Source organism: Lathamus discolor, chromosome 3, assembly GCF_037157495.1.
Source record: "Lathamus discolor isolate bLatDis1 chromosome 3, bLatDis1.hap1, whole genome shotgun sequence".
In the NCBI taxonomy this organism is placed as follows: Eukaryota; Metazoa; Chordata; class Aves; order Psittaciformes; family Psittacidae; genus Lathamus; species Lathamus discolor.
The window spans coordinates 17,045,136-17,064,703 of record NC_088886.1 but is presented as its reverse complement, the minus strand read 5'-3'; the positions used below and the strand labels follow the sequence as shown (position 1 = coordinate 17,064,703).

At 54.9% G+C, this 19,568-nt stretch overlaps 3 protein-coding genes across 12 annotated transcripts; 2 read left to right on the top strand and 1 right to left on the bottom strand.

The window, feature by feature from the left end:
* Positions 1 to 402: 402 nt before the first annotated feature.
* On the top strand, positions 403 to 5,982 carry GAL3ST2 (galactose-3-O-sulfotransferase 2). Of its 2 annotated transcripts, none has more exons than XM_065673763.1 (4): positions 403 to 522; positions 3,952 to 4,011; positions 4,439 to 4,718; positions 4,810 to 5,982. In XM_065673763.1, exons 1-4 carry the CDS (start codon positions 497 to 499, stop codon positions 5,668 to 5,670), a joined length of 1,227 nt encoding a protein of 408 aa, XP_065529835.1. In that variant the 5' UTR covers positions 403 to 496; the 3' UTR covers positions 5,671 to 5,982. The 2 variants fall into 2 exon arrangements, with proteins under 2 accessions (XP_065529835.1, XP_065529834.1); XM_065673762.1 differs by having other exon boundaries at positions 3,925 to 4,011.
* A 1,882-nt stretch (positions 5,983 to 7,864) lies between these two features.
* On the top strand, positions 7,865 to 11,526 carry NEU4 (neuraminidase 4). Of its 2 annotated transcripts, XM_065673759.1 has the most exons (4): positions 7,865 to 8,342; positions 8,953 to 9,158; positions 9,316 to 9,571; positions 9,917 to 11,526. In XM_065673759.1, exons 2-4 carry the CDS (start codon positions 8,958 to 8,960, stop codon positions 10,966 to 10,968), a joined length of 1,509 nt encoding a protein of 502 aa, XP_065529831.1. In that variant the 5' UTR covers positions 7,865 to 8,342; positions 8,953 to 8,957; the 3' UTR covers positions 10,969 to 11,526. The 2 variants fall into 2 exon arrangements, with proteins under 2 accessions (XP_065529831.1, XP_065529832.1); XM_065673760.1 differs by having other exon boundaries at positions 7,865 to 9,158; positions 9,438 to 9,571.
* On the bottom strand, positions 11,098 to 19,538 carry TM4SF19 (transmembrane 4 L six family member 19). 8 transcript variants are annotated; one of them, XM_065673766.1, is made up of 6 exons: positions 14,788 to 15,881; positions 14,229 to 14,412; positions 14,042 to 14,119; positions 13,398 to 13,582; positions 12,342 to 12,459; positions 11,098 to 11,695 (listed from the first exon to the last, which is right to left on the bottom strand). In XM_065673766.1, the coding sequence occupies exons 1-6, from the start codon at positions 15,135 to 15,137 to the stop codon at positions 11,618 to 11,620; spliced, it is 993 nt and encodes a 330-aa protein (XP_065529838.1). In that variant the 5' UTR covers positions 15,138 to 15,881; the 3' UTR covers positions 11,098 to 11,617. The 8 variants fall into 8 exon arrangements, with proteins under 8 accessions (XP_065529838.1, XP_065529843.1, XP_065529842.1 ...); XM_065673765.1 differs by having other exon boundaries at positions 11,612 to 11,695; positions 12,235 to 12,459; positions 14,788 to 15,879; XM_065673771.1 differs by lacking the exon at positions 14,788 to 15,881 and adding an exon at positions 18,993 to 19,538 and having other exon boundaries at positions 11,098 to 12,459; positions 14,042 to 14,139.
* Between the last annotated feature and the right edge of the window lie 30 nt (positions 19,539 to 19,568).

Here is a 19,568-nt window from a genome sequence, read left to right as displayed (position 1 = left end):
GCAGCCCTGACCAAGGCACCAAGCAGTGTGGCCGTGGGCAGGGAAGGAGCACTGAATGAGAGACGTGATGGTGTGTGGGGTGCAAAGGGGCTGATGATGGCCTCCTCCTGCCCCCTGCCAGCAGCAGCATGCCAGGATCGAGTCCCCCATGCCTTCTCCCCATAGCCGGGAGAGAAGGGGGTCCCCACTGAGGTGTTCCTGCTAAATCCTTACTTCCCTGCAAAACCATTGCACACCCCATCTCCCAGGCAGCTCTTTCTACCTGTGTTAATGTCATGCCTTAGCAGAGCTTTCCATGGCTTACTAATTAACTTCCTCCCACCCCCGGGAGCACCTAGCCACTCCCTTTGTCCTCACCTATGCCAGCCATTTATAGCAGCTATGGGATGCTAGAAATAGAGCCGTGTCCACTAAGAGCCCAGGAGCCTGTAGACAAAAGGAGTAGTGCAGTCGATTCACAAAGGAGGTATTCTCTAGCTCGCTGCACTGAGGCAGCATGAAAAGCCCTGGGTGCACTTCAAGGTAAGGGGAGGGGGACGGGAACGCTGTGGGTGCAGAATTAAGGTAGAAAGGTCTGGTCCGGGTAATCCCCGGGAGTTATTAATAACCTATAGAGTTAGTTACAGCTTGCTCCAGGGTGGAGGTTAATTTTGCTGTGATTGTTTCCCTCCGTTATTCCAAGTCCTTTAATCTGAAAGAACCTCATTAGGTCAACACGCAGAACTGTTATCTTCAGCTTAAGCCAAACGCACCAGAGGGTTGTCCCAAGCCTTAAAACATCCGTCGCAGCACCTCCAAGTGTGACCTGTGGGGTGGGTTTCCATGTTTTCTTCCTGGCTGGGAGATGGCACGGGTTGGGAAGGGCAATTGAACCTCTGGCCAGCCCTGCTGACAGCTCCCCAGGGATTTTGGCTTCTAGGAAAAATCCTGTGTGTTGGCAATTGGCTCCCAAGCGCTTCCCCAAAGGGCTCCCAGGCTGTTGCATGTCTTCCGTGCCTGGGTGACTTTTGTGCAGTGTTCGAGTTGTGGCTTTCTCTCTTCGCCTTTGCTTTGCAAAAGACTGTATGAATGTGCCAAAAAAGTAGATGCTGGCTCTGACTGTAGCCTGCGACTCCGGGCTGTGCCGGACTTCATGCTCCCGTGGTGAAACGCTACCTCGCTGTTGTGTGGGGAAGGAAGAAATCACTGCAGCCGTGATCCCATGCATCATGTCCTCCGTGCGCCCATCGGCAGGCTGGTGGTTGTGAAATCCCTCTGCTTGTGGCTGTAACTGTGAAAGATCGGTTCTGTCCTCTGTAACGCCAGGTACTTCTCTGGTTCTCCTTCAGTTTGTGCTGTGAAAGCAGCAAAACAGCTCTCGGAGAAGTGGGACGTGTCCTTTCCGGAGGGCATGGAAGGATGGGGGGTGTTTCAGCCATCCTGAATAGGGTGTCTGTCTGCCCAACAAAAGGTGTAGAAGCGGCTTGGTCAGAGACTTGCAGTGTTGTGACAAAGCGTGTGTGTGTGGCACTAACAGAACGGTGTTTAAGAGCGGCGCTGGCTCTCGCAGAGCTGTGCCAGGGCAGTGGGTGCAGAGTGGGTGGTGGAACCCCTTGTGCAGGTTTGCAGGACACCCTGAAACCAGCAACAGGCTCTGTGGGTGCAGCAGTGGGCGGCTGAGTGCCAGGGGTGATGGGGACAGGACTGGCTGCACGGGTGCACCAACCAGCACCTGGGTACCTGCAGCTCCCTCCGCTCATCTCCCTCCAGCCCCACTGTCCTGCACTCCTTCCTGGGGATCACCTTGATCCCGGCCCTTGGTCGTTCTCCTGAGCACCTCCACTGGTCTTTGCTGGGCGGGGGGGCAGTGGGGTGAAGGTGGCTGCCGTCCCCTCCCTTTCCCCATTCCCTGAGCACTGGAAGGCAGGTATCCACCCATGTATCCCGAGCTGGGGGAGCCAGCACAATGCCCCAGGGTAGTGTTGCTGGGCACCCTGGGACAAGAAGCCCTCCCGTCAGTGACAGATGTTCCTTAGCTGCCTCCCGAGGTGAGAAGCAGGAGGGCAGCCGCCTCAGGGGGTGCGTGGCTAGAGTGGGTCCTCCCGCACCGCTCTGGGGAAGCTGCGTTTGTGATTGCCTCTCCGAAGTGCCTGTCACCAGCGCATGCAGTGTGGGATATAAACGGGGAGAATTAGAGACCTGCGTGCGGTCACAGGGCCATGCTCTCTTTGCAGTGACAGAGGCACGGTGGGGGAGCTCGCATGCCTGGAGTGCAGCCAGGGGTGGATAGGAACCTCTTAGGAAAGGCAGGCCAGCAAGGTGAGGTGGTGGAATTGCTCTTTAGGAGAGCGAGCAGCCGGAATGTGTCGAGCTCTGCCTAGGGCTGGAGCAGCTCCAGAGAAGGGCAACGGAGCTGGAGCGGGGCCTGGAGCACAAGTGCGATGGGAACGGCTGAGGGCCTGGGGGGGTCAGCCTGGAGAAGGGAGGGCTCGGGGGGACCTGATCACTCTGTAACCACCTGAAAGGAGGTTGTAGTGAGGTGGGGTCGGTCTCTTCTGCCGGGTGACAAGCGATAGGACAAGGGGAAACGGCCTCGGGCTGCATCAGGGGAGGTTTAGATTGGATATTAGGAAAAACTTCTTTAGCACAAGGGTGCTCAGGCATTGGAACAGGCTGCCCAGGGAACGGTGGAGTCGCCGTCCCTGGAAGTGTTCAGAAAACGTGTAGGTGAGGCCTCAGTGCCATGGTTTAGTGGTGGCCTTTGGCAGCCCTGGGATAATGGCTGGACTCGATGATCTTTTCCAGCCTCGCTGATTCTGTGATTCTATGATTCCATCAGAACAAGTTGAGAGTTTGGGAGATGGTGGTGTTCAGGAGATTGCATGGAAGAAGCAGGGTAATAAGTAGGTTTGCGACCCTGGACTTCAGGAGGGCAAACTTTGACCTCTTCAAGGACCTACTTGGAGGAATCCCATGGGTCAGGGCTCTGGAAGGGACAGCACGCTTGGGAAGAATGCAGGAATACTTTTCTGCAGTGCCATCATAGCGTTACAGCATCGCCGCCTGGCTCCACGCTTCCACTGTGTACATCTTTGGCTTGTGGCCCCAGCTGCAGCTGGTGCGGCTGGTGCAGCTGGTTACGATGGCTGTGGGTTTACATGCAGCTCTTTGTTCTGATGGGCTTTGCTCCAGTCCTCTCTCTGATTTTCCACGGCCAGATACCATGGCAAGTCCATGAGAGGCTGTAGACCATGTCCCGGGAAGCTGGTGGTTGCATCCATGTCAGGCCAGCCGCGAGGAGCGATTCAGTGTCTTTCACATGGTACAAGCTGTGGGATATGAAAGCCACTGCTCCGTGCAGCAGGACCACGTGTGAGGAGCCTTGGCCAGCAGGACAGTAGAAAGGACCAGCAGGTCCAGCCTGCAGCAGGCCGTGTGCCCCCATTGACCCTTGGACTGGGCAGGCTTGGAGCCTTCCTCACTTCCTTGGGAGAGTGGGAGCCATGAGTTTGACCATGCCGTGCTATAAATGGGAGTACATCTTCTCAAAACAACTGAAAGCCCCAGCCAGATCTGCTGCCTTTTGGCATTTTCTAGCGAATAAGCGAGAAGTTTCAACAGTGAATGAGATCTGGAGCCACAGAGAGCTAAAAGAAAGGCAAAATAAAAGGCAGCAGAGCCGGAGGCTGTTGGCAGCGCTCAGGCTCTGCCTGTAGTAGGCTGCGTCTTGCCAAAGGCCAAAATTTGGAGAGTGATGGTGAAAGAGCAACTTCTCACTGTCCTGCCTCTAATGCAGAGCTGCTCACACAGCTGAGGGAGCAAAAGGAGGCATAAAACTGTGCTCCCTGTGATGAACGTTCCCAAGCTCAATCAGCAGTGTTGGGTGGCTCGCATTCAGGAGGCACTCTGACATAAAACTCCACTGAAACTCTCCTTTCTCTCCAGGCATACCAAATGTCTTGTCGTTTTCAGCCTTTGCCTGGGACTGATCTTCCTGTCGGGATTCTTCCGCATGAAGAACAAAGACTACGCGTAAGTGAAGTGGAAGCAAGGTTGTGTGACTTCATCTGCGCAGGGCAGAAAGGGTCTGACCTGTGGCACTTGATGTAACGCATGGGGTTTAGGCTCATATTGGAAGGGCAGTGCCCCAGAGTTGTGTCCTAGATCCACATTTGGGTGGCAAGGGATGGAATTAGCCAGAGTGCAGCTCTCTGGGGCAAAATCAGCCGCATGGAAAAAGAAAAGGGGATCAAGCTGAAGCTTTTGGGTGGGAACCTGGAGAAGCAGAAAACAGACCGACATCTGTGCCTGAGGGATGGGGCTTATTTAGGTGGGCGCCTTGCCCCAGCTGCAGGTGTGGTGTCAGAAGGAGAACCTGCTCAGGCTTGGCTTTGTCAGGTCCCAGAGATGGGGTATGGCGCTGCAGGGACTGTTTTCCCTACCCGTTGCCTTCCTGCAGAATCTCAAAGGTCCACGAGGAGCTGCTGATACCTTTCATGCCTTGCCATGCCAAGACTAACGTCATGTTCCTCAAAACCCACAAGACAGCCAGCAGCACCGTCCTGAACATCATGTTCAGGTTCGCAGAGAGGTACAACCTCACCGTCGCCCTGCCAGCTGACCAGCTTGTCCACCTGGGCTACCCGGACACCTTCCTGGCCCACTTTGTGGAGGAATTCCAAGCCATAGGACAAAACTATAACATCATGTGCAACCACCTGCGGTTTAACCCCTCCGAGGTGAGGAAGGGCCACAAAACCTGCGGAGAAACCGGGTTCAACAAGCAGGGCCTCCAGACTAACAGCCTCTCTTCTTCCTCCCGGCAAATAGGTACAAAAGGTGATGGCAGCAAACACTTTCTACTTCTCCATCCTGAGGAACCCCATTCCTCTGCTGGAGTCTTCCTACATCTACTACAAGGACACTGTCCCTGCCTTCAGGATCTCCAAGGACGTGAATGAATACCTGGCATCACCCATGAAGTATTACCATCCAGCGGATTACAAGCAAAACATCTATGCCAGGAATATCATGTGGTTTGACTTTGGCTATGACAACAATGCAGAGGACAACAAGAAGTACATTCAGGCAGTCTTGAAGGAGATTGAACAGAACTTCCACCTGATCCTGATAGCAGAATACTTTGATGAGTCCATGATCCTCTTGAAGCACACTTTGTGCTGGGATCTGGATGATGTGGTTTACTTTAAGCTCAACTCCAGAAGCCAGGACACTGTCCAGACCTTGACTCCAGAAAGCGAGGAGCAGATAAAAGCATGGTGCTCACTAGACTGGAAGCTCTACCTGCACTTCAACCAGAGCTTCTGGAGGAGAATTGAGGAGACTATAGGCCTTGAGGAGCTGGAGAAGGAGGTGAGTCGCCTGCGAATGAGACAGAAGGAGCTCATGGAGACCTGTCTCTCGGACCAGGAGGCGGTGGGGAAGGATCACATCAAGAACAAAGCTCTCCTGCCTTTCCAGTCAGGGGATGCAAATATCCTTGGGTATAACCTCAAACAAGACTTAGACAACAGGACGCTGAGAACCTGCCAGAAAATGGTAATGCCAGAGCTCCAGTACACATCCTACCTTTACGCTGCCCAGCACCCGCACAAGAAGAGGAAGCAGTTAGGCTTGCCCTTGCTGTGGACCACTTTCCAGGAGAAGGTGCAGCCCCCAACTCCCAACTAGGGCATGTGACAACCCCGTGCAGTTTCCCACCCCTTCCCATCACCCCATGTCTGGCACATGACTGGTCCACAAGGCTCTTGCACATGGGGGAGAGGCAGGGGAGGGCTTTGTTCAGGGCCACCATACTGGTGGTGGGTCCCTTTTTGGGGACCTTGAGCCAAAGGCTCTGCATTGTCCAGATCCTGTGTGATGCCTGTTGCCAGGCAGGGGGACAGCCCGCTGCTGCTGCGTGCTGGGCAGGCTTTCAGCTGGCTTAGACATTCCTGCCTCTTAATCATTAATCACGGGCTTAATCATCTTGTTTGGATTTGACTTTGTTTAGTATCTGTCATTTTGTGCAGACTGGTCACAGCTCACTAGAGCAAGACCCGTTTTGGGGCATTTAGGGGAAAAAAGGGGAGGGGGAGGGAAACTAGGAGGAAAGAGTGATGAGGGGATGCAGTGCTCAGAGGAGTAGAGGAGATGTTGGGTGTCCTGTCCAGCATCCATGCTCAGTGACATCAAACCACCGTGCGATGCCAGTGCTGCTCTTTGGATGAGAGTCGCAAGCATCATGCCCAAAGGTGGGTGTGCTGCCTGGCAGCCTTTCCCCACCAGCAGGTGAGATGTCGTTTTTCTTGTGTGTCATGGGGTGTGTGGGGTCTCTGCACCACCTGAGACAGCTTGGTGCTGCCCTGGGAGCAACATTTCGGGTTTCACCCCACTCCCTTGGACAAGGGTCCCAGTCCCTGGGCATGGAAGGTCCCTTGGGCTCAGCATCCCTGAAGCCCTTTGTCAGCAGAGGCTTCGTTGCTGACAAAGGGACTCCCCCTTGCCCCCACCACTCTCCAGCGCTGATGAGGAGAGGGGTGGAGGGAGACATAGCTGTGGGCACACCAGTCACACCATCCAGGTCCTGCAGCTGCCCTGACCAGTGCGAGCAGGAGGAGATGCTGGCTGAGCTTTGAAATACAGCACCATGGGCAATCCATTGGGCAATCATTAACGGCCTTGGCGCCAAAGCCACCGGGCTTGGTGCTGCCCTTCTGACAGACCTTCCCAGCGCTGTTGCAGTACTGGGACCCGGATGGCAAGACTGGGATGTTGATCCAGGATCCCCTGGCTTGCAGCTTTGCCGCAGGGAGAGATGTGCTGTCGGAGGGAGTGGTGTGAGAAGCAGAGCAGGGATGTTCCTTGGCTGTGTTTAAACCCAGAGGTAGTCGAGAGAGCCAGCCGAGGCAAGGGTTAACCGCCTGCAGTGCTACCCATGTGCACAAGGGGAGCAGCAACAGCACTTGCATGGTTTTCTGCTCCGGCAACCCGAGATGAAATTAACCAGGCATTTATAGCTACCTGGGGTGGAGGAGACGGCCGCTGCATGTGTTCAGCCTGGGCAACCCCTGGGGGCCTGTCCTGGCCAATGCTGCAGCCTGAGCCTGAGTTTTACCTTGAAGTCTCTGATCCATGACTGCCATGTGAATGTTGTTAAGCTCCTTTGGCTGAGCCGATGCCCAGGGTGGAATATAAGCATAGACATAATTGCTGAACAGCTGAGCTGTGATGGGGGTCCTGGGAAGGCTGGGACCCTCCAGACCACAGCCCGCAGGCTGGGGAGCTCACAGCTATGGTGGCCCATGGTGAACATGGGTTGCAGGACCTGGGCAGGAAGCTCCAGCCTCTCCCGGCCTGTGGGAGGAGGGAAATCATTGAATCATGGAATGGTTTGGGTTGGAAGGGTCCTTAAAGCTCACCCAGTTCCAGCCCCCTGCCACGGGCAGGGACACCTTCCACCAGACCAGGTTGCTCCAAGCCCCATCCAGCCTGGCCTTGAACACTGCCAGGGATGGGGCAGCCACAGCTTCTCTGGGCAGCCTGTGCCAGGGCCTCAGCACCCTCACACAGAATTTCTTCCTTAATCTAATCTAAATCTCTCCTCTGTCAGCCCAAAGCCGTTCCCCCTTGTCCTGTCACTGCAGGCCCTTGTCCAAAGTCCCTCTCCAGATTTCTTGTCATCCCCTTTAGGCACTGGAAGCTGCTCTAAGGTCTCTGTGGAGCCTTCTCTTCCCCAGGCTGAACCAGCCCAGCTCTCCCAGCCTGTCTCCATAGCAGAGCTGCTCCAGCCCTTGGAGCATCTTTGTGGCCTCCTCTGGACTCACGCGAGCAGCTCCACGTCCCTCTTGTGTTGGGGTCCCGGAGCTGGATGCAGGACTGCAGGACTGCAGGGGGCTCTCACCAGAGCAGAGCAGAGGGGCAGGATCCCCTCCCTCCACCCGCTGGCCACGCTCCTGGTGATGCAGCCCGGGGCACGGCTGGTTTCTGGGCTGGGAGCGCACGCTGCTGAGCTGCTGGGAGCTGCGGCAGGAGACGCAAACACCCCCCATGGCTCCCCCTGCATCCCGCTGGGGGCTCCAGCCAAGGCGGTTTGGCAGCTGCGGGGCCCCAGCTCTGCCCAGGGTCCATAACGGTGCCTTTGTGCGGCGGGCGCTGCATGAGCGGCTGCCACTGCTGACTCAGGGGTTTTCCGCAGCCGCTGTGGGAGCCCTGTGACCCATCGCTGGGGGGACCCCGCGGGGTGGGAAGGGGGGAGCGAGGCAGCCAGGCAACAGGCTCTGCAGAAAGCCGCCTGCCGCCGGAGCCGCTGTTACCCTGTGGTGCGCCCAGGACAGAGGGGATCCGCAGCTGAGCAGGACCCGGTGAGTGCCTTCGCTTTTAACGTGGGGTGTTTGATCGGCAGTAGCTCCTAATTAAATCACAGGTGAATGTCACCCTCAGCTGCTCCGGCTGTGCCCTGGGGGGGGGGGATGCCCATCTATCTCCTCCCCTGATGGTAACCTGGGGCACGCAGGGCCGTGTAACTTTGGGACAGCCGACTGTGGTGGCACTCCTGCTGTCAGCATAGAACCCCAGACTGGTTTGGGTTGGAAGGGACCTTAAAGCTCATCCGATTCCAGGAACACCTTGAACATCGCCAGGGAAGGATGACCTTGAGGATCTATTTTGTTTTATTTTGGGGTAGCCCAGGTCAGCCTCTTCAGTGCTGCCCAAAAGCCTGTGTCCCTTTGAGCAGCGGTGATTTGCCACCGCAGCAGCACACGTTCAGCTCTCTCAACCCCAGCCTTGCCTGTAGCCACCAGCCCTCCAGCCCATGCTCTCAGGGGGTTCCCCGAACCCAAGCTCACCAAGTTAAAACCCTAAACCCCTCCAAGGGCAACCCAGTCCCAGCCAGCACCCATAGCTGTGCCCAACAGCCAGTGTCCCCCCTTCATCGACCCACTGGGGTCGGGCCACATCTTTGTGCTGCAGATGCCATGGGCTCCCGGCACTTCCCCGCCCGCACCGTGCTCTTTGAGAAGGAGTCCAACGGTGTCACGTACCGCGTGCCCGCCCTGCTCTACCTGCCCTGCGTGGCCAAGCTGCTGGCGTTCGCGGAGGAGCGGCTGAGCGCGGACGATGCCCACGCCAACCTGCTGGTGCTGCGCCGCGGCTCCATCTACGGCAGCTACGTGGAGGTGGGATGAGGGATGCCCTGGGGCTGCAGGGGGCACAGGGGTGGCTGTCCTCCGTTGCGCTGAGCTCCTGGAGGCAGCCACAATGGCGAGGGGAGACCGGGTTGGCTGAAGTGGGGTGGTCCTCATCCCTCTCCATGCTCTCCTCCTCCCCGGGCAGTGGGAAGACATGCGCGTGCTGGAGACGGCAACGCTGCAGCACCACCGCTCAATGAACCCCTGCCCGCTCTACGATGAGTTCACCGGCACCCTCTTCCTTTTCTTCATCACGGTGCTGGGCAGGACACCCGAAGCCTACCAGATTGTCACCGGCCAAAACGTCACCCGCCTCTGCTGCATCACCAGCACTGACCAGGGCCTGAGCTGGAGCAAAGCCATGGACCTGACGCAGCAGGTCATTGGTGGGGCCATCAAAGGTAGCACACTGGAGTGGGGCAAGAAGAGGGCAGAACATAAGGGTGATCATGGGGGTTTTGGTCTCCTGGATGCATCCATTGTGTGGCTGGAGGTGGCCTCAGAGTAGGAAGCCTACAGGCATAAAAGAGGTGAGGTGGAAAAGGATCTCAGGCAGAGGGGAGGTGGGACGGAGGGAGCACCTGTATCATTTGCATGGAGGAAAAGATGGAGAGGCCCGGTAGCTACGAGTAGGGCAAAGAGGCCCCTTCACCTTGCTTAGCTAGGCTGGGAGGGATGCTACGGTGACCTTTCCACATTGGGCATGGCAGGAGCACCCTTCAACCCCATCCATCTCCTCTCCCTAGACTGGGCAACGTTCGCACTGGGCCCTGGGCACGGGATCCAGCTGCGGTCGGGCCGGCTGCTGGTGCCTGCCTACAGCTACCACATCGACTGCAAGGAGTGCTTCGGACAGCTCTGCAAGACCACCCCTCACTCCTTCGCCTTCTACAGCGACGACCACGGCCGAGGCTGGCGCTTCGGGGAGTTCATCCCCAACCTGCAGACAGGCGAGTGCCAGCTGGTCTCGGTGGACGAGGAGGATGGCTCCAACGTCCTCTACTGCAATGCCCGCAGCCCCCTGGGCTTCAGGGTCCAGGCGCTCAGCACGGACGATGGGGCCGTCTTCCATGGGGGGCAGCTGGTGCAGCGGCTGGTGGAGCCCCCCCATGGCTGTCACGGCAGCGTTGTCGGCTTCCCCGCACCTTTTGTCTATGTCCCTGCCACCCCCCGGGACCCTGTGATGCCCATCCGGGGCTCAGCTTCCCAGATGCTCCTTGGGGCACTCGCAGGGTTTCGGTACCTGCCTGCTGGGCGGGCAGCAGGTGATGAGCTGCCTGCAGTGGCCAGCAGCAGCCACCACGAGCCAGCTGAGCCCAAGGAGGGCTGTGCTACCCCAGGGCATCACAGCCATGCCCCTGGCAACACCTTGGTCCAAAGGGACCCCGTGGTGACCCCCAGGCCCGCTGGCTTCTTCCAAGCACCCACATGGATCCTCTACTCCCACCCCACCAGCTCCATGTCGCGGGTCAACATGGGGGTTCACCTGAGCACCTTCCCCAGGGATGTGGAGAGCTGGACTGAGCCATGGGTCATCTATGAGGGCCCAAGTGCTTACTCAGACCTGGCTTACATGGAGCTGCCCTACAACGAGGCCCCTATTGCTGGTGGCCCGGCCATTGCTTTCGCCTGCCTCTATGAAAATGGGACACGGTCACCCTACGAGCAGATCTCCTTCAGCATGTTCACACTGCACGATGTGCTCCAGAACATCCCCCTGACAGCCACTGGATCCCGGAGGGACAGCAGCTCCCCACACTGCAGGAAGCAGGGGAGAAGGAGCTGTCTCGTCTCTTAGTGCCCCCCAAGATCGGCTCCCCCCAGTCCCTCAGCACCAGTCCCCAGGGCACCAACCCAGAGACCTGCACACTGGGATGCTCACAGGGTTCCTGCCTTCAGCCATCATGGCCACATCACACAGAAGGCATGCGTTACCACCCCCAAACTGGGGTTTAGCCGGGTTTTATTGCTGGTTTCAATTACTGTAGTTGGTTGGGCATGGAGGCTCCTGCCACCAGCCCAGTCCTGGGTTCCTTTCCATTGATAACACAGGGATGTTGTTATTGCTGAGCAGTGCTTACACAGACCTGCTCCCCAGCTCACCCCACCAGTGAGCAGTCTGGGGGTGCACAAGATGTTAGGAGGGGACACAAGCAGGACACCTGACCGTAACTGACCCAAGGGATATCCCATTCCATATGGCTGGTGGTGAACAACTGTTTTCATTTGCGTTCCTTGTCTTTCTTGGGTTTTATTTCTTTCTCTTTGATATTTTCCTTTTCACTACAATTAATTATTACTTGGCATTATTATCATTTTATTTCAGTTATTAAATTGTCCTTATCTCCACCAACAAGTTCTCTGACTTTTACCTTCCGATAAGCCACGACAATCCCCCATTTACTGTTTCACCTGGCTCGCTGCTTGACTCTTTTAAGCTAGGTTGATCATTGCTTCTTTCCTCTGAACCTCACCAGTTTTGGGGCAAACATCGTTCCAGCACAGGCAGGTTCAGGTCTGTGTCCCTGTAAAGGTTTAGCGGACAAGGGTGAACGGAGGGCGATGCTGAAGCTGGTGACTCCCCTGGGAGGTGCAGTGATGGGTCCTGAGCCAGTGGGGATAAAAAGCTGCTCCTTTCATTTGCTGCATGCACATGTGTGTGTGTGTATGGGTGAACTTTGGGCTACACCTCAATTCCACCACTGCCTCCCACAGCACAACTCCATCCAAGTCCCCCAGCCCCAGTCGGAGCCTGGCTCAGCTATTTGTGTCCCCTTCACCTAAATACAAACTGATAATGAAAATGAGGTAAATGGTCCAGCTCTTACCGCTACAAACACTACCCTGTCCCATTTTGCAGAGGTGAGTGGAGGCTGATGACGAGCGGCTGGGGAAGCCACTGGGCTCCTGCAAGGATGCCAGGGGCCAGGTCCTCACCTCCATCGCTCACTGGGCTGGTTTACACCCCCACATGGCTGCCAGCCCCATCAGCACCCCCAGGGAGGAGGAAGAGGTATTGTGCAGGCAGAGGGCTCTGCACAGAGGCAGCCCTTTCCATGCCAACCTTGTGCAGGCTGGGGTGTCCATCCCTCATGGGGGACTCTTCTTCCCATCACAAAAGCCACAGAGGCAGCCAAGGCAGCCATTGAGGATCTGGAAGGAGGCCAGTACCATCTCAGCAGCACTGATGAGCAGCAGGAGGGAGAAGAAGACAACATTCCAGGCCACGATGCCCTCTGGCTCCAGGCAGGTGCTCCAGGTGCGACGATCATATAGGTAGTTCTCTGTCCTGCGTGACAGGGAGAGGAGGAGATGTAAGAATCTGCCCTGCGGCAGGTCAGGAATTACATCACTTTCTGCTGTGGAGGTATGTTCCATCCTTCATCCCAGGGATGAGCAGGGTCAGCAGGGTGATGGGGATGGGAAGCACAATGTAGAAAGCCATGAACAGGGAGGACCTCTTGAGATACAGGGGTCTTGCAATCATAGAATTGTTTGAGTTGGAAAGGACCTTAAAGCTCACCCAGTTCCAACCCCCTGCCACAGGCAGGGACACCTTCCACCAGACCAGGTTGCTCCAAGCCCCGTCCAGCCTGGCCTTGAACACTGCCAGGGATGGGGCAGCCACAGCTTCTCTGGGCAACCTGTGCCAGGGCCTCAGCACCCTCACAGGGAAGAATTTCTTCCTAGTGTCTAATCTCAATCTCCCCTCTGTCAGCCCAAAGCCATTCCCCCTTGTCCTGCCACTGCAGACCCTTGTCCAAAGCCCCTCTCCAGATTTCTTGTCATCCCCTTTAGGCACTGGAAGCTGCTCTAAGGTCTCTGTGGAGCCTTCTCTTCCCCAGGCTGAACCAGCCCAGCTCTCCCAGCCTGTCTCCATAGCAGAGCTGCTCCAGCCCTCAGAGCATCTTTGTGGCCCCCTCTGGACTCAGCTGAGCAGCTCCACGTCCCCCTTTTGTTGGGGCCCCAGCTCTGGACACAGGACTGCAGGGGGGTCTCACAAGAGCAGAGTAGAGGTGGAGCATCCTCTCCCCCACCTGCTGGCCACGCTCCTTGTGATGCAGCCCAGGGCACGGTTTTTTCTCATAAAATCGTATCAACCAGCACCCCAAGTCCTTCCCGTCAGGGCTGCAATCACCTCCAGCAAACCCACCCACCCAAAGTCACACCAGCCTCATTAGCAATGAGCTGACGAGGCACCACCTCCACTCAACTCCACTGCCTCACCTGGTATCAGGCTCCTGGCCGCCAGTGTCCAGGAAGGGGTAACCCCAGACGGTGCCATGCCTGTGGCCGTGCTCGAAGGCGTTGTAGAAGCAGAGGGGTCCATTGGTCAAACCCACCCCAGAGAAGATGAAGCAGGCAGCAGCGCCCAACAGCGCCAGCTTGGAGAGCACAGCGGAGATGAAAGCCTGTAGACAGCAACCAGCACACCGAAAGTCAGGTGGGCTCCAAATGCAGCTTCACATTATCGGTGGAGTTTGGCAAGGGGGCACAACTCTCCTTCCCTTCACCCCAAGGGCTCCAGCCCTGAGGATCTGAGGCTGAGGATGAAGCAGTCACTGAGCTGTTTAAGCTGGGCAGAAGCAGGCAGGGAACAAGGCAGGGAGCTGCCACGTGGAGCCTATGACAGCATGAACAGGAAGCTCGGTCCTCTGAGGAGGCAGCACCATGCAGCATCCCACCCCAGGTCCATGGGAGAGGGGCACCCTGCCACAAACTCCCTTTGGAGAGGGGCCATCTACCACATCCCACCACGGGGCCATGGGAGAGGAGGATCCATGCCATGTCCCACTGTGGCAGAGCTGCCACCCACACTGGGGCCAGCCACCATACCCCACCACGCTCTGGGGGTCCCAGTGCTGCCTTACATTGCGACGGGTGCCGCAGTCGGAGCAGCCAGCACATCGCCACCCCACCGCCGTGATGTGGGTCGCTGCCAGCAGCACCTGCAGGAAGGAAAACGTGGCTGGGGGATAAAGGGGAGCCACCAGCTCCATGCCTTTGTCCCTGCTCCACAGACATGAGGAAGGACTCGGTGCAAGCTGCAGTACTCACGATGATGCCGCCTCCCCAGATGCCCGGCACGGCCTTGGCATGTTTGCTGATGTGCCCCTCCACCAGGTACTTCGATGCCCCTCCAGGGAAGAGCAGGAGCATGTTGGCTGCCACGGAGAGCGTGCCCAGCACCAGCAGGCAGGGACCCACGATCCGGCTGCATGTCCCTACGCACATGGCCACCCTGCATGGGGATAGGGAGGAGGAGAGGAAGTGGTTGTATTCAGAGGGCTGGAGCACCTGTGCTATGGAGATAGGCTGACAGGACTGGGGTTTTTCAGCCTGGAGAAGAGAAGGCTCCACAGAAACCAACCACCACAGCTTGGTTTGACTTAGAGAGCTTACAACAAGCAGGAGGGAGCCAGGCAAGGGACAAAACCCTTGGGCAAGGACTTGTGAAAGCACATCAGCCTGCAATCAAATCCAACAGCAGCTCCATCCCACACTAGTCCTACCCTAGACATGAACATGCTGACACCAACTAAAGTTAATTAAGCAAAGGGTATCACCTGTCCTCAGGCAGCCTCCCAGCTCCCCTGTTATTAATTTATTAGTTCACCTGGAAAGTGCCCATCCATCTCCTGGTGATACCTTGTCAAAAATCAGCTCTCTCTCTCCTGTACCTGCACCACCACCTGGGGCATGTCCATCAGCTGCTCTGGGACCACTGAAAACAACCTGGTTTGCTTTTTCCTGACTCCCCAGGTTTCTTCTGCCCCGTGTGCATTTTTGCTTCACATTGGTTTCATGCATTTTCCCCTTTCCCAGCGGCTTGCAGCTTGTCTTGCACAAGCTCTCAGCCGAGCTGGCTAACGCAGCTATTCCAGGCTTGCTCTGGCTTTGCAGAAGCAGAAGTGAACAGGCACCACACGGAAGAGCTGCCTCAGCCCCCCTCCTGCAGAGCAGCATCAGTGGCAGGAGGGAGCAGTTCAGGCTGCAAGTCCAGCCCCTGCATGGCCTGAGAGGCTGGGGGACACCAGCACTGTGGGACACCAGCACTGCGGGGCTTTGCCTTGCTGCAACCTGCCAGAGACCTGCCACAGCAGCCCCAGCTGGCTGCTGGGGTCCGGGGAGAGCTGATCATGGAGGAACAGGGCTGCAAGACCCTGCTCCATAGAAAGAACACAAGCCAAGAAGCCCAAGGTGGACCACCAGCTCCACTCATCCTGGAGCTTCACCTCCTCCCTGCCTTGGTTATAATGAATATTGGGCCTCTTGCCCTCACTATGGTCCAACCTGCAGCCCCATGAGCATCCAGTATTGAGTCCCACCTCCCTACGTTGGAGAACCTTCCAGTATAGAAGGTTCCGGAATAGCTCTTGAGCTCACAGCATGAGCTGCTCTCATCAGCAAGAGGCTCCCTTGGTCTTCTGCAAGTCTCCCATTAACCTCCCCAAGGATTCTCCTTGCCCACCGTCACTGGCTTTTCCCTAGGGAAGACATGAGGTCTTCCCCCAGGAACCTCTCCATGGCTTGCTATCCCTCATAAGGCACCCCTTGCACCAGATGGGAGTTTGCATTAAGCCGCTTTTTTCTACCTCAGCAAACACAGGCAGACAAACCCCTCTGTAAGGGGAAGTAAAGCAAAAATGCAGCCGAACAGTCTCCTGTTGGGACACTTGAAATCAAGAGTCCCTTTCTGCCAGCGTGTCTCCATAGCTAAAAGCAACGGGATTCAAGCAAAGCAAGGGGGACCTTACCTGCAAGTGGTGGAGCCAGCAGCATCTGCCCCTTGGATGAGCCCTGTCCTGGAGGCATCATCCATGGGTGACTATTTATGAATGTCACAGTGTGTGCTCCACGCCTTCCTCCTCCGCCCCAAGGGCCACCCACCACACCAGTCACGGTCTTCCCATCTCCCACACAGGCAGCAGCTCTAAGGAAAGAATGACTGTCCTGTCCAGGGAGCCAGCCTCTGCCGGCGTTGCAGCTGACCCATCCATTCAGTTTTGCCCCCTTCCACTGCCAGAAGCCAAACAAAACTTGCACAACTTCAACCTTGAAGGCTTCTACCATGTCTGCCCCAAATGCCTTGACCACTGCCCGAGTATCAAACACTGTTTCTCCTGGAATGACCTGCAAGGACTACGGTGGGAGATCATTTTCCTCTCTGCAGCCCACTCCAAATGCTATCATTTTGTCACCATGAGTCCATATCCTCCACAAAGCACCTCTTCCATCACATTTCACCTTATTTCTCTTGTTGTGCAAGAGCTTTGTGCATGGATGTTTAACAACTTTGGGTTTTCTCTTGTTTTTACACACTAGTATTTTAACTAAAATTTCTAAATAAATATTTCTTTCTCTCAGCTGGTTCCTATCTCCTGCCCTTTGCTTCCTTGCAGATGGCCCAGCTTTTCCTACAGGTGTTGAGCATATCCCCATTACATATGTGTCTCATGCCCTTGGTGATAACATTGAGGGAAAGGTTATTTCGGGATCCTAATTACTGCAAGTCATCAGACAACAGCATTTCAAAGTCCTGTCTGGGGTGCCCATGGCTGGCACTCAGTGTGCAATGGGGAAGCTCCTCATCTTCCCACGTAGATAACGTCTGAGAGTAGCAGCTCGAAGATGGGAACAGGACTGGGAGAATGCGTTTGCCATGTCTGAGAACAGGAGTCAGGGAAGCTGTAGCACAAAAATGGCCAAAATGGGGCAGTTTTTCTGGCAGAGGAGCTGCAGGCAGCACAAGCAAAAGGAGAATTGCTCAGGGCTGTGCAGGCAAAAGGAAGAATCTTCTTAAAGAAGCATTTGGAGAAGGTTCATATTCCTTGTGCGTTCATGAGGACCTGAGGCACAACAGCCACAGATGAAGAATAAGGGCAGCTATTTTACAGCCCTGATACAATCTTGCTCCAATATAGCAAATAAAAAAAGCCACCAGAGTGCTACCTTTTGGTGTAGAGCCCAACTTGCTCTATCCAGAGTAACGCACGCGAGTAGCATTTGCCAGCACATTTCAAAGTGGCTTTTCCTGATTTCAGTTCAATGAGTACAGCTCTGTCGAGAACACAAAACCTGCTCCACGCACAGCAGGCCACTCTTGGTTGGAAAGAATGGAGAAATGCAGTTGGAGCCGAGAGCCGTGTGGGAAAAGATGAATGAATGGTGAGGCTGGGTTACATTAGCCAGTTCCTTTTTTCTAGGAAAAATAAGATGAGAGGAGGGGATTATCTGAATAATGATAGTTCCTCTGAAAGGAAAATCAGAACTTGCACAAGCATGTAAATCCCTGTTTTATTCTTAGATAAGACTAAGTGGTCTCAAAAACGCAGGCAGCAGCAAAGGCGAAACATGCAGGGCAGCAGACTGCCGAGAATAATCCATTTTTCCTTCTTCTCTTTTTGTATTTAGAAAGGAAGCATTTTTCACTCTGCTGGAAGATGTGTTGCAACCTCATCTTGTGCCCCTTTTCTACGTCACACCAATCTGAGCTTCCTACATTGCTACACACATGATCTGGTCAATCATCTCCCACAGGAAACCCCGTGCCATTCAGCATGAACCATCAGAGTCAATCTTTTCCCCAAGCTAATGATCTTCCCCTTACACCCACTCCAGCCCAAGTCTGTAAGAGCAATAATGGTCATAAAAGGCTACTTTTAGCCCTGCGCAGCTTCCCAAGCGCTGTGAGCAGCTGCGTGCCTCTCTTGCAGGAGAACTTAATTATGTCAGCACAGTAATTATGGGCAAGTAATGTAATGCCAAGTCACCCAGCCACAGTGCTGCCAAACATGGTCTCATACAAAACAGTTCTGGCTTGGCAAGGTCCTTCTGTTACTCCTTTTCTGACACTGGACTGCAGCTGAAGAGACACTGGCTGCTTTCATTCTAGTTGTTTCATGTTGCTTTACCCCATCACACATCAAGGACTACATCTCTCTGGCCCATGGTTTGCAGGTCACACTTGGCAGTAGCTCTTTCTGGACTTCGAAGTCAAGTGAGATTTTTGTAACCGCTGCTCTTTGCTTCCCTGAACTCCTTCTGGGGAGGTGGAAATAACACAGCAGGTCGGGTTTCAAGAGTAATTTGGCTTCAAGGAGAATCAAAGAAGCTGAGTTGAGTCCGAATCAGCAAAAATCAAACCGTTCTGTGCCAAACCAACCTCCACCTCAGTCCTGTCCAGAGGATGCTCACCCTGATGCAGTGGTCTCTCCCCCTCCTCTCAGAAGCAGCTGCAAATCTATTTCCGTCACTAGCTAGCCAAAACTTCTTCAAACTCAGATGTGGGCACTTTTGCTGCCAACAGTTGACCCCCTTAGACAAGCCCGGCACAGTCTGTGGCCAGAACTCAAGACTGATGAAATACCAACATGATGCTGCTAGACAATATGGCACTTGCTTTACCTTCCTTACAAATTTCACCTGATTTAATACTTCAGATGAAAGATATTTGGTGGGTAAGGGAAGAGTGATTGACATCATCTACCTGGACTTGTGCAAGGCATTTGACACTGTCCTGCATGACATCCTTGTCTCCAAACTAGAGGCATGGACTTGGCAGATGGATCACACAGTGGATGAGGAACTGTCTGAATAGCTGTGTTCAAAGATTTGTGGTCAGCAGCCAAGCCAAGCATATTTGCCCTCCTCTCCAAGGCACGCTGGAAGTGAGTCATGAGGAGCACTGGTTGAATTTTTTACCATGACTGCTGGCACAGTCAGTCAGCCTATTCCATAACTTCTTGGAGAGTTCGAACACCGCAAGACTGTTTGCGGTGGCTGACATCAGTTTCATAAGCTTTCGTATTCCCACTGTACCTGCTAAGTACTTGTCCAGAAGGGACTCTGCTCATTGGCATTTCACTTGAAGTCATTACAGGAACATCCCGAGGAGACCAAGACAATGGCATAAGTAAGAAGCTCCATGTTGACAACACCTGTACCAAGAGGACATCATCAGTTAAGAATAGAAATCCACATTTTCTCTGCTCTTTCATTGGTAAGGACAGAAAATTATAGCCCTGCCTCTTACAATTAATTTTCATAAAGGTAATTGTCTCATCAAAGTACCAAAGTTTGTCTCACTTCAACATTGTCTCACTCTAGAATGGGCTGAAGCTTTCTTGGCTAAGCAAGCAGCTTGCTGTAATCAACAATCCATTTGCAGCAGCAACCAGATGCTTTATGTTGAAGTCACTTACTGGGCTGTATTTATTATCAGACATCATACTGCGAACAGACTTCAAATTCAGGCAAGCCCTGTCCTTGCTGGCTGGGCAAACCTGGAGCTACTACCTATACAAAACACATTTGGACCTCTTCAGCTGAGCTGCAGCTTCTGCTACTTACTTTGTAAAAAGAGTCAATGCCAACAGAAGTTGCTACAGCCAGGAT